Raw genomic sequence first — 12,851 nt, forward strand, 5'->3', positions numbered from 1 at the left:
TGGACCCGACTCCCAGCGCTCTCGAACTTGGAACTTCGATCCTTCAATGTGAAGGTCAAAGCCTCCGTATTCCCGTGGGAGACAGAGAGCGCAGGTAACACAAACTACTATGACCAGAGAAGGTGAAAAAACTCGGGCTCCCAAACCCAGGACCAATGCCCAAAAGAGCCACCCACTCGTAGGCTCTGGACAACCCAGTCGCCACCCACAGGTCTGCGAGCTGGATCCAATGCCCTTTCCGTAGCGACCGGCATTGACAGTGTGAGAGACACGCGACCCGGCGCCCAGCTCTGGCCTGTGCCTGGGCCTCCTCCGGCCCCGCCCCTCCCCCAGGGCGCTCCAGAGGCGGAGCGGAGGATCGGAGCGGGCGGCGACAGCAAGAGGCGCCGCGAGGGCGGGCCAGGGGCGGGCCGGGGCGGAGCCGCGACGGACTGCGGAGACGCGGCGGCGCACGGGGCGGTGCAGAGCGTTCTCGGCGCTGAGCTTTGCGGGCGGGTGCGGGCGCGCGCGGCTGCGGGGCGCTGTGGCGGGGGCCGGGCTGTACGCTAGCCGAGCCGGGATCGGGGCGGGGAGCAGCCACGGCGCCGCCGAGGCCCGGGGCCCGCGACGCCGCGCACAGCCTGGGCGCCGAGTAGCCGGGCCGGGCCGGAGCGCGGGCGGCGGTGGCGGTGGCGGCGGCGGTGGCGGAGCAGCTGCGCCCCCCGCCCTCCCAGGCCCGGCGCCCGGGCCGCTGGCGATGGTGACACATGCGGCGGCGGCGCGCCGGCGGCAGGACCATGGTTGAGCGCGCCAGCAAGTTCGTGCTGGTGGTGGCGGGCTCGGCGTGCTTCATGCTCATCCTCTACCAGTACGCGGGCCCGGGGCTGAGTCTGGGCGCGCCCGGTGGCCGCGTGCCCCCCGACGACCTGGATCTCTTCCCCACGCCGGACCCACATTACGAGAAAAAGTACTACTTCCCGGTGCGCGAGCTGGAGCGCTCGCTGCGCTTCGACATGAAGGGCGACGACGTGATCGTCTTCCTGCACATCCAGAAGACCGGCGGCACCACCTTCGGCCGCCACCTAGTGCAGAACGTGCGCCTCGAGGTGCCCTGCGACTGTCGCCCGGGCCAGAAGAAGTGCACCTGCTATCGGCCCAATCGCCGCGAGACCTGGCTCTTCTCTCGCTTCTCCACGGGCTGGAGCTGCGGGCTGCACGCTGACTGGACCGAACTCACCAACTGTGTGCCCGGTGTGCTAGACCGCCGCGACCCAGCAGGTCTGCGTTCGCCCAGGTGAGCGCCCGCTGCGGGAAAGTGTGATGGCGGGGGGGTACCCCTAAGCCCCGGGCCAGATCTACCCTCTCCTCTCTTGGGGCCCCTTCCAGTCTGCGGGATCCCAGGATTCCCATCTCATCCTTCCCTACACCTGCCACTCCTGACCTCTGATCCCTCTTTTCACCCTCTGTTCCGTGCCTCTCCTCGTCACTGGCCTGTCTGCGCAGTGCCCAGACTTCCTCCTGGGTCACTGCTTGCTGCTCTCTGTCCACCCTACCTGCTGTGCACTGCCGGCTAGCCTGAGAGATAAGCCTCGGGGACTAGAGGTCCAGGCTTGGCTCTAGAGGCAGAAAACAGGTGTGTCTCTGTGTGTATGTGTAGCCCGTACCCGTCTAGTACTAAAAGTGGAGCAAGAGAAATGCGGTTCCTCTTCCCCTGGACCTGTGGTATCTCCAGGCCCTCCGGTGCCTGCCAGCCTGGGGAGGAGCTGCCAGGAAAGGGGTGGGCTCTGCCTGCCGGTGTGTGCAGGTAGAACAAAGGCCCGTGTGACCCAGACTGAAGTCGGAGAGAAGGCAGCACTACCTGGCCTCCCCAGCCACAGAAGTGGAACAAAAGCCTCCAGTTGAGGACTGACTTCCCTAGAAATCTATCCACCGGCCAGGTTAGGGATAGCTGAGACAGTCAAAGCTACTTGTAAAGCCAGGGACCTCCCAGCAAGGCCCATCACTCTCCTCCTCCTCTGGGGATGTGGGTGAGGGCCAGCCCCTCTGAAAGCACTTTGTAAAGTTGAGATTGTAGCCCTGTTTCTGTTGGTGCCCAGTGATCCTCCTGGGATTACCTTCCTCCTAACCAGCCCCACCCCACCCCAGGAATTAGGGCTTCTTACCTGCCTTTGTTTCTCTTCCATATTTACTGTAGGACTGAACTTACAGAGGAGCTAGGAAGTGGGTGGGTGTGGGCAAATCTTAACTGAAGTCGCTATTTTCCTTGGTACTCTTGGGGCAGGAAGATGCTGGCTCTCCGGTGGGGTTGGGACTCTCTAGGGTCCAACCAACCTGGAGCTGTTTGCTTGCCTTACAGGATGCTAGAGTTGAGTGGTAGATATACACACTGCACCCCACGCCTAGCAGTGCTCAAGCCAAGTGGAGGTATTCCATGGCCCTAACCTGGACCCAGAGTCTCTTTTCCAGGCCCTTGAAACTGCTTCCTGTCCACATAAGCTCTGCCGTGCACACATACATGTTTCAGTTCCAGGACCCATCCCAGTAGTTCAGCCATGCTGTGCTTGAGTCCAGGTCTGGCCATAGCAGCTATCCACTGATCCACCAGTCAAGGCTGTGGGTGCCCATTGCTGGGCACACGCCAGCAGGCTCAGGGAAGCCCTCTCTGTCAGTAGAACGTGGGGCTTGAAACAGTGGACATGCTAATCATAGGAGGTCTAGGCAAACTGCATGCATGCTGCTCTTAGTTAGAGCTGTAGAGAGGCCAAAGCTTTGGGGTGAGCCTACCCCTCATGGACCACACTGCCCACAGATTGTAACCAGGGTGCTCTTCTTTCAGCCCTATGGGTTCTCAGAGTGAAGGACCACAGTGCCCCTTGACTAGAAGTTTATCAGAGGCTCATGAATGGAAGGAACAGGGAGGTGCATGGCCCCAGATGCTGTTCACAGGCCTTGACTGCCTGCAGAGGGTGTAAGGGCCGGGGATGAAGAATACAGGGTGGTCTACTGATTCCCCACTCCTTGGGGGGGGGGGGACTTGCTGACTCAGCAACAATGGGCAATGTGGGGGAGGGGCCTCCAGGGCTCGAGGTTTCAAAGCTTCTAACTGTGCCACCCAATAGGTGACACTGGGTTTCTCTTCACAGTGCCTCATTTGTTTAAGGCACTAGGTAAATAACTTCCCCTCCCCCGCCACCTCCGGCCCCCAAACTAATCTAAGAGACTTTTATGCATTGAACTCTTGGCTGCCCCTGAATTCCCCAACTGACTCCCATCTGCCCAGGGACCCTGTCACTGTCAGGGTTGACTGCCTGATGGCTGGTGTTAAGTGGCACTCACTGTTGCCCTTTAAGGCCCACACCCCCACCCCCCCCCCCACCCCCGCAAGACTCCTTGCAAACTAGGGTGGGCCTTCTCTTCCTCTTTTCTCTGCCCTCAGGGTTATGGTAGAGCTTGAACAAATTACTCTACCCAGCTCCCAACCTCCCCATGGCACATCTGCCTGGGGCTGCTCTGAACTGGGCACACATCTGGGTGACTCATGGGGCCGGGCAGGTCCTCCACTCCTTCCTAGGTTTGTAACTTACAAAATCGATTGGTACTTCCTGCCTCGGTAGAGGAACAGGTGTGAGCAAAGCATTGGAGGTCTCTGTGGCCTCTGTCTACTACAGACGTCTCACATCTGTTAGCAAAAGCCTGCATGCTTACAAGACCAGTCTGGAGAGACAGAAGGCTTGCTGGCTAGCCTTGGACAGATGGAACTGCCAGGGGATGAGTGTTACCAAGGACCATTGGCAACTGGGCCAGCTCTAGTCTGACAGTGTGACTATTTGGCTCAGAGAACTCTAACCCTGATGGACACAGCATGCCCCAGGGGGCTGGTGAAGCCCAGTTGGTGGCTCTGGGCTCAGTTTGGTGACATCATTAACAGATAGGGGTGGGAGGTTTGAATGCCACTCAGGGGTGGTACCAGCAGTCCAGACCTACTGCGTCCTCCAGGGTCCAGTAGAGAGGAAGAGGAGGTGTCTGGCATTATAGTAAGAGACCTTGAGTCTCCCACACTCCCCCTTCTGTTGTAGTGATGGTTTTCTGTGACTGAGTAGGGAGAGGAGAACCCATATTCCTCCCCCATGGTTTTGCATATGTTGGCCATCATGAAAAGCTCAGTCTGTGGCAACGGCAGCCAGGCCCTCCATGTGCCCACTCTTCACTGCCGCGTGATAGAACGGGAGCTTTCTTCTTCTCTTCTGTAGGAAGTGTCAAGTGGACACTCCTGTGTGCAAAAATATTTTACACAGCTTCCGTTTTCTTTGGAAATTCCTCTGAGGGGAATATCTGAATGCTTGGCAGCTCTGGTGAGTGTCCACGTTAGTTTACTCTTGGGGACATCCTTGCTTCATGCTTTCTAGCCAGTGCCATCAGAGTACCCTTCCCAGCTGCCACCTCCCTGGGATCATGACTGTGGTTTTAAAAAGTTTTCTTGGGCTGGGAATGCAGCTGAATTGATTGAGTGCTGGCCCAGCATGCAGGAGGCCCTAAGTCCTATCCCCAGTACAAACCAGATATGGGGGTGTATTCCCTACTTCCGGCACGCCAGAGAGTGGGAGCAGCCGGGTCAGAGGTCAGGGTCATCCTTGGCTAAATAGTGAATTCCAGCCTGTGCTACATGAGGCTGTGTCTCAAAAGCAGCAATAACAAAGTTTTTCTTTGCTTTTCCTTTAAAAGTTAGACCCCCAACTCGGGAGATCACTTTTATTTTTTCAAAAGGAAGAAAATAACTTATTACATTTTACTTATTTAGTGTGTGCACATGTGTGTGTGCATGAGTGTGCATGCTTGAGTGTGCATGTGCCCGCCATGGACATGTATCAGAGGTTAGAGAACAACTTCTGGAATTCAGTTCTCTCCTTCCACCTTGTGGGGTCAAGCGATCGGGTCTCAGGTTTTATGGCTGGCATCTTTTATCTACAGAACTATTTTTACTGGTTCCCCAACATTTTCTGTTTGCTTGTTTTGTTTTCTTTAGTGAACAAAAAGTACTGTGTGTGTGTGTGTGTGTGTGTGTGTGTGTGTAAACCCCTGCCCTGCTCATTCCTTTGAGGTGGCACAGCCTTGTAGAGAACAGGACAGTGTCCTGTCACCCCAGTTGCCTCCCCACCAACTTAGGGATGTGTACAGCAAGGGTCAGAGGGCAGACTGAGGTGCTGGGGGTGGGGCAGCACTTGTCCAGAGCTCTTGTTGGTGATGTCAGTTGGCCCGTGGCTTGCTGGCAGTTTTGTCCCCAATGTGATGATTTTGATGTTTGGCCCTTTAAGAGGTGGAGCCTAGGTGATTTGGTTATTTGAGTAAACCTTCCTGAAAAAGGATGGGGAGATCCCTGCTAGTTCTTAAAAGTGAATCTGGGCCTTCCTATGGATGCTCTGTGGCTTCCTGCCAGCCCTGTAACTAACCTCTCTTGCCCACGATCCTACCATGATGTCATCTCTGCACAAGGCCCTCACTAAATCTGAGCTGCTGCTGACATCATGTCCTTGAACCTCTAAAACCCGAGTTAGTCAACTTTGCTTTGGAAAGCACCCAGCCCAGGGGATTTCATTACAGCAGTGGGACACAGTGGAAGAAGTCCTCAACACCCGCATGAAGCAGCGGTGGGAACACTGGCCCATTTAAACTCATCAAAGTGTCAAGGCCTGAGGCAGCATTTGGATATCTGTCCATTCCTAAGCCCTGTGCTTCTACTGCCTCCTGCTCCTGGGAGTGATGTCCCCAAGTAAGAGAGGCAGCCACAGAATCAGGCTGCATTGGCTTCCTATACCTAGACAGAAATGTACTATTGTGCTTGAAACTTGAGCCACCTGGCTTACTAGAAACCACCAACAGCCTTTGCCCATTGCTGCAGGGCAGGAATCAAGCCATGTCCTCTTGGCTCTAAAAAGGGAACACCGGTGAGGTCTGCTGATGGCTGCGGTGGCATATGGCATCTTCCAGTAGCCTCCCCTGCATGACTGGATTGTTCCCCAGTGACTCCTTAGTGCCTGGGTGCCCACGCCACCAGTATCCTGGGAAAGGTGGATGGGTAAGAGACAATGTTGTGAGACCATGGCCAACCTGTCTCCGTCTGCTTGGCACTCTACACACTTGAGTGGGGAAGCCAGAAGCCTGTCTACACTTCCTCTGCTGTCCCTAGTGCAAAGGACTTGAGAGATGTTTCCAGAGCAGACGTGAAGCCACAGATATTGTTGGAAGGGGCTGTCATCAGGGCTCCCCACTCACCTAGTGGGTTTCTTTTTTTTTTTTTTTTTTTTTGGTTTTTCGAGACAGGGTTTCTCTGTGTAGCCCTGGCTGTCCTGGAACTCACTTTGTAGACCAGGCTGGCCTCGAACTCAGAAATCCGCCTGCTTCTGCCTCCCGAGTGCTGGGATTAAAGGTGTGTGCCACCATGCTTGGCACCTAGTGGGTTTCAAAAGTACAAGAGACCATGCTTTGGAGAGCAGTTAGAGAGGGGCTGGTCAGTCCATCAGTCCAGACTCCAAACTGAAGCTTTGAACATTTCCACCAGGCTCTTTCTACCCATTGAATAACCTGTATGCCCTAGGGATGGTCTGTTATCTTTTAAGGCTTTCTTTTCTTTGGGGAAACTCAGCTGCCTTTTTCTCTCCCAAGTAAGACTTTGTTATTTTGCTTTTGTGTTGAAGGGGGTGTATATTAGACCAGGGGTTGTGGGGAGAGGGACTAAGGTCAAGGCACACTGACCAGCAGAGGCTTTGGGTGCCAGTGATAAGTGATGTGGGCAGCGGCCTCTCCTATGTGTAGGGCTTTGCCCTCTGGAACCAGGTAAGGTTCAGGCATGTTGCTGAAAGCTGGTGGCAGGGATGACTAGGGGCCATAGAGGTGCCTAGAGACAGCCTACATGGAGAGAGATAGCCCAGGTGTTAGTGTCTCGTCTACCTTAGAATTCAGGCCTGTCATTGGCTGGCTGTTGAACTTCTAATCTTGCGTGTCCCAGAATAAAATGCCCCTTCCTGCTTTAGTATTGTCCCAAGTCCCCTGAGTACAGGGTCTGTCACTTTGCAGAAACAGCTTGTATATTTCCACACACAGAAGAGAGCTAAAAGCCTGACCTCTGACTGGAGAGAAAAAACTCTCTAACAAGAGAGTTTCTGGAGAAACGAGACTCTCCAGCTTCCAGATAGTTCCCACTGGAGACAGTCTTGGTGGGAAGCTAGGGCCAGGCAAACTTGGCTTGGATAAGCCTTTTTCCCTCTACCACTGGCCTCTCTGAGGCCAGGCCCGTTCTGTGGACACTGGGAGCCTGGCTAGAGCACACCCCTCTAGCAACCCTTTCCAGCTTTTAGTCTGCACACCTATTCATGCGTGAAACTTGTCACATTGAGGAGGCTTCTCTACCCTCCATGACTGACTCGTGCTCCGCCCACCTTTTGGAGGTTCCACCCTATTCCCAGCTTTCCTGGGTTATTCATTCATTGACTGTGCTGCAGACTTTGGCCCGGGCAGCCTGTCACAAGAGACAAAACCAAAGTTCCAAGAATTATCAGATGTTCTATACACACGGGGCTTAGGTACCAGAGGAGGGAACACATAGTAACCTGCCTGTGAAGTTCCAAAGCTGGATCCTCAAAACTAGAGGGAGCCTCTTCTGTCTTGTGACCAGAGCCAGTGACTTTGGGACTCAGTAAACACATCTCCATTTTTGTGGTCAAGATGTCTATCTACCACTGGGGTCTAAAGAGGGACCAGTGACCTCTTGGTGCCTCCAGCTTGAGATTGTGCCCATGTCTAGTGGGAGCCATAGCCACGTACAACCCCTTGAGTTCCACAGTCTGCCAACCAGGAGGGCCCAGCTCCCCATCTGGAGAGCAGGCTGTCTGTGGCACCATGGTGGGCATGGCTGAGCAGGGCCTTGCACATATGTATGGCACTTTGGAAAGAAGCCATTCCCCACAGCCCTGCATCTGGCCCAGCTTTGAAGGCCGTGAGCCATGCAACTGCCTCTGTTTGTTTACATGGGGAATGTTAAAAGGCCCAGCAGCAGGGACATCAGAACAAATCAGTAGTTGTCTGGAAAGATAATAAATGGACGGATTAAACTGGGAATCAATGGTTTACAGAACTGTAAAGCACAGAGGTCAGTGGTCAAAGCCATCACCACCCCTGGTCATGAGCGGGAGCAAGCTCCTTCCTCTCATGGTCAGGCTACTCTCCAGCATAAGGTTCTCCTCCACTCAGACAGACCATTCTCCAGAAACTGTGCTTGCCACAGGGATCCTGCTATGCCTGCATCCGGAGACAGAACAGTGTGGGCTCCAGCTTGGCTGCTCCCTGCCTGGATCACTGAAAGCCTCCTTTTCTGTTTCCCTTACTCCCGGAGGAGTGGTGAGAGTGCCAGTGAGGCTCAGGTGATAAGCTCTATTCAGTCCTGTGGGGCAGGTAAGGACAGGAAGTAGCGTGGCTGCCCCGACAGCAGAAGCCGGCTGGGGAGAGACGGAAGAGCAGAGCCAGGTTAGCAGGCATCTGCAGGGCCATCCCGAGGCTACGGAGAGTAGGTGAGGGGCCCAAAGGTGTTGCAACCAAGTGCAGCCTCGGCTTTGCTTTTCATGGGCTTTGGAACATCTGTAGAGATGTCTCCCCTTCTTTAGATGGTCACCTTGACTGTGCCTGCCACAGGGGTACAGACCAGGACCTCCACATTCAGTTCCCCCATGGGCCTGTCTCTTCGAGGGGTTATAATGAATCTTGCCACTTCTGGGAACAGAATAAAAAGGGGCTTCCAGAGCCAGCTCTCGACCTTACTCCATGAACTGGTGAGCTCTGAAGCCAGCAGTTAAAGCCTAGGGGGAGTCTCATGAGTATTCCAAGTTGTCCTTGAACTCCCAAATGTAGCGGAGGATGTTCTTGAAGTGATGTGCCCTCTGAATGTTGAGAATAGAGACATACACTGCCATGAATGGCTTATTCAGTGGTGGGGACTGAACCCAGGCCTCTTATCTCTTTGTAGACAAGTACTCTGTCACCTGAGCTACATCCCTAGCCCAAATGTGGAGATAGGCATATAGAGCCTGTTGTCTATGGATATCCTCCCCTCTGCTCCTCTGAGATCCTTAACGGACTTACAGGAACTGAGGGGCACAAGGGGGGCAGGATGGGCAAACATTGCCATGGGGCATGCTCCTTGCAATGTGGCATTGGGTCAAGCTCAGGCTCGATTCACCCCACAGTGTACACTCCTACACAAGGGTACAGTGGAGGGGGTAGGGAGAGGAGGTACGTCTACTGCTACCTCATTGTACACCTAAGTTAGAGCCTTTCCACATCTGCCCCAACCTGTTGTCTGCAATTTCATGATTCTCCTATCTTCTTTTTACCACCTTAGCACCTAGGCTGCAACTCTTTTAACCCACACACTAAGCTGTTTCAATGTTGCAAACTTTCTAGACCCTGTATCCATTTGTACTTAGCTTCCTGCAGCCCACTGTCTGCGCTCAGCCTGTCTCTGTCCTTGCCTGTCCATGACACGCATATTTAATCCAGCCACCTCCCAGATCAGCCCTATGGCTGTCTAGACACAGCTCCTGTTTTCTCGGCTTTGTTCTGTAAGCAGCCTGGAGGGACCTTCATTCATGTCGCTTGCCACAGTGCAGCTTATTAAAACCGCACCTGTTCGCGGTCCTATAGACCTCATCCAGTCAGTCAGAGTTTCCCATTCTTAGCCCAGAACAGGCCCTGCAGACTAGGAGTGTACTTTATCTACTATGAAGTAGGTGTGAGTGTCAACTGCAGAGATTTTCTTGTTTGTGCCTTTGGCCTTGGTCGTCCTCCGTGGGGTTGTTATCTTCTCCTGGCTAGTAGGGGGTGTGTCTCAGGGCCAAGCCCAGCAGATGTCACCTCCCACATGCTCATCCTCCTTTAATGTGGCTCTAGGCTTATGCCTTACATAGGTGCCTGCAGTAGCTAAAGTCCAAGCCAGCCCTCTGTCCTGTTAGTGGGACCTTGCTGATGGAGGCAGTCTCAGTTATAGGCCTAGATAGCCAAGGGAGTGGACAGATGGTGATCTTATTACTGTTTTCCCAGCATGTGGATACTCCAGGATTGCCTGCAAAGGTATTCAGCAGGGCCCAGATACACAAGCTGAGTCCAGAAAGGCCAGGTAAGCCAGCAGGGTCTCCTGCTGTAGGCCCCATTTATCAGGGTTTCCGAAAGACTGAGTCAGAAGAAAGGGCCTTACAGCTAAAACCAGAGCCTGGAGCTGCTGCTTGGAAACCCCAGGCTCCATCTCTATGCAAGGGAAGGTAGGCCTAAAAGACCCCTCCATATTACCCACACCCTGACTAGGACACTGCTTGTCTGCATCTGGTACCTGGCCCCGCTCCCCTCCCCATCCATAGTCAGCACCATCTGCTGCAGCCACACCCAGGACTGACCCCTGCATGATCCTGCTTTGTGCACAAAGCTCCTGACACTGCCCTCCCAGAAGAAGAGCTTATCATGGGGTGCCCACACATACACTGAGCCCCAGCCTCTGATGCCTCACTCTACAAGCTTGGGACAAGAGATCCTGACAAAGTGGCCCCCCTGAGTCCCTTTCTGACTGAAAATTAGAACACTTCAGGGCTTGCAGAGCCCAGGGGACAAATGTAGACAGTTGCTTCTAGCTCCTGGGCAGCAAAGGAGAACATCTCCCTCCAAGTCAGCACTTAAACTCCCATGTAAATATTTACCTCTCTGGAGCTTTGGTGTCCTTGGGAAACAGAGACTGGAGGCACTGAGTTTTGGTGTTGACATCACCATGGTGAGAGTTGAGATGGGTGTCCTTTCAAGCAGAGAGATTGGGGGTGTGGGGTATAGTATGAGCCTTCCTGAATCCTAGACCTCAGGGAAAGCTCTGTCACAAGCACGGCTGGAAATGGGGTACTTGGGGAAGGTACCAAAGAGGGACACTGTAGGGGAACCAAGGCAGAGAGGCTTTGCCCAGACAGATTATAACTGTGACCCACAAAAACCCTCACTCAGTACTAAACTTACTTTTCCAACCCTCATTACTAGGAGCCCCATTCTGCAGGCAGTAAACTGAGGAACAGAGAGCCTAAATAAATTGCCACATAAGGTCACCTGTTACAGAGCTGCAAACTTATGGCTCCAAGGTCCCCTATCTCCCTTACCCCTCTGCAATGACAGACAGCAAGATAGCCTCACTAGCAGGGGACCTAGAAGTGGCTCCTGCCAGGGTCCCAGACATACCATACTGTTTGTCTGTGATAGGGACAGATGTGGCCAGTCACAGCAAGGTTCTCAAGGCCTGGGATAGTGCAGAGGACCTGGTTGGAGGTTCCCGGTGGACTACCAGGTTCCCAAAGAGTCTGGCTAAATAAATAGTTGTTCCAGTTCATTAGGTGTGACAATGGTGACTAACCAGAGATCAAAGTCAGGCAGGGGTGGAGGGAGCAGATAGTCTTTCGAGTTATCTAGAGGCCTTTTAAAATATAATTTTAAAGATATATTCTTATGTTTTACTTGTGTATATGATGTGTGTGTTTCTGTGTGTGTATGCCAGGCGTGTGTGGATGGGTTTGGAGGCCAGACCCCAAAGGAAGGCACTGGGTCCCCTGGATCTGGAGTTACATACAAGTGGTTATGAACCACCCATTGTGGGTACTAAGAATGAGACTCAGGTCCTCTGCAAGAGCAGAAAAGGGCCTTAACTCCTGAGCTCTCCCTAGCAGAGGCTTAATTTTGTAATCTAATTAGGTGCCGCATGTGGAGGTCAAAGGGCAACTGTCAGAAATGGTTCCCTCCTTCCACCATGTGGGGTCCAGAAAGCACACTCAGGTGGTCAGGCTCTGTGGAAAGTTTACCTGCTGAGTCACCGAGGGAGTCTGCATCTAGTGGTGTCTGATGGAAAGAGAGGCCCTGCCCAGGCAGAGGTGGGAGAGAATGGACCACAAGAAGAGTGGGTTATAGCTCCTTTGCCACCCCAGTTCTTTGGGCAGACGAGTGGGTAGGTGTGGGTTGTTTTGCTCATGTGAGTCCAGGCATGCTTGCCAGCCCACCTCCTGAACTCTGAGAAGGTTCACCGCTTCCCCATCATGCTGTTTATAGCCATCAGGAAGTCGAGTCCTGTGAGGACAGGTTTATGCCTTTGCTTTCCTGGAAGCTGGGCTGGCAACACGCCCAGCAGAAAAATGCAGCCTCTGTGGGGGAGCTGCTGCTTTTAGTCACATGAGTGGAAGGTAGGAATGGGACCAGTAGGCCATTTGAAGCAGAAGCACGTCTCTCGGGGAGCTGGCTCAGAAAGGAACCCACCCAGGTGAAGTCAATCCTGACAGTCTCATACATGAAAATCACGGGCCTTGGATCCAGAGCACATCTCAGCAGCTGGGATCGTCACGGTAGGCAGGGTTTTTAGAGTTGCAGAACTGGGTGAGGGGGTGGGGAGGTCATTTATTAGAATCTTTTGGTAGTTGTTGACATCAGATTATGAGCATACTGGAGAGGCTAAGAACTCATCCATGAGGTGGATGCCTCTGAAGGCCAGAGGATTCCTAGAGCATCCCTGGTCTTCAGGCTGTGCTGGAAGCAATCCAGGCTGGGCTCTGATGTCAGTGAAGAATCAGAAGGTACAGGTACCCTTGACCAAGGAGTGATGGCAGACCAGCGAGCATCCAAGCTTTCCCTCTGACCTCTCAATATCTAAGCCATCACTGGAAGATGAGAGATTATCTTCTCCCCCCAGTTTCTGGAAACACCTTCCTAGATCTACCCAGATGTGTCCGCTAATAAATTCCAGATGCAATCGAGTTGATAGTCGAGACAGCCATCACAGGTACCGTTCTCTGGCTCAGTCTGCATCACAGGCCAGG

General features: G+C 53.7%; 1 protein-coding gene across 1 annotated transcript in view; it reads left to right on the forward strand.

Moving 5' to 3' along the window:
* The first annotated feature begins 444 nt into the window (after positions 1 to 444).
* Positions 445 to 12,851, forward strand: part of Hs6st1 (heparan sulfate 6-O-sulfotransferase 1) — a 37,046-nt gene continuing 24,639 nt past the window's right edge. Inside the window, exon 1 of the mRNA XM_021163006.3 lies at positions 445 to 1,273. Within this exon, the coding sequence (XP_021018665.1) occupies positions 747 to 1,273 (527 nt within the window). The 5' untranslated portion in view covers positions 445 to 746. The remainder of the gene's footprint in view (positions 1,274 to 12,851) is intronic.

The sequence above is a fragment of the Mus caroli genome, unplaced genomic scaffold (assembly GCF_978045245.1).
Source record: "Mus caroli unplaced genomic scaffold, Mus_caroli_1 scaffold_1, whole genome shotgun sequence".
Lineage (NCBI taxonomy): Eukaryota > Metazoa > Chordata > Mammalia > Rodentia > Muridae > Mus > Mus caroli.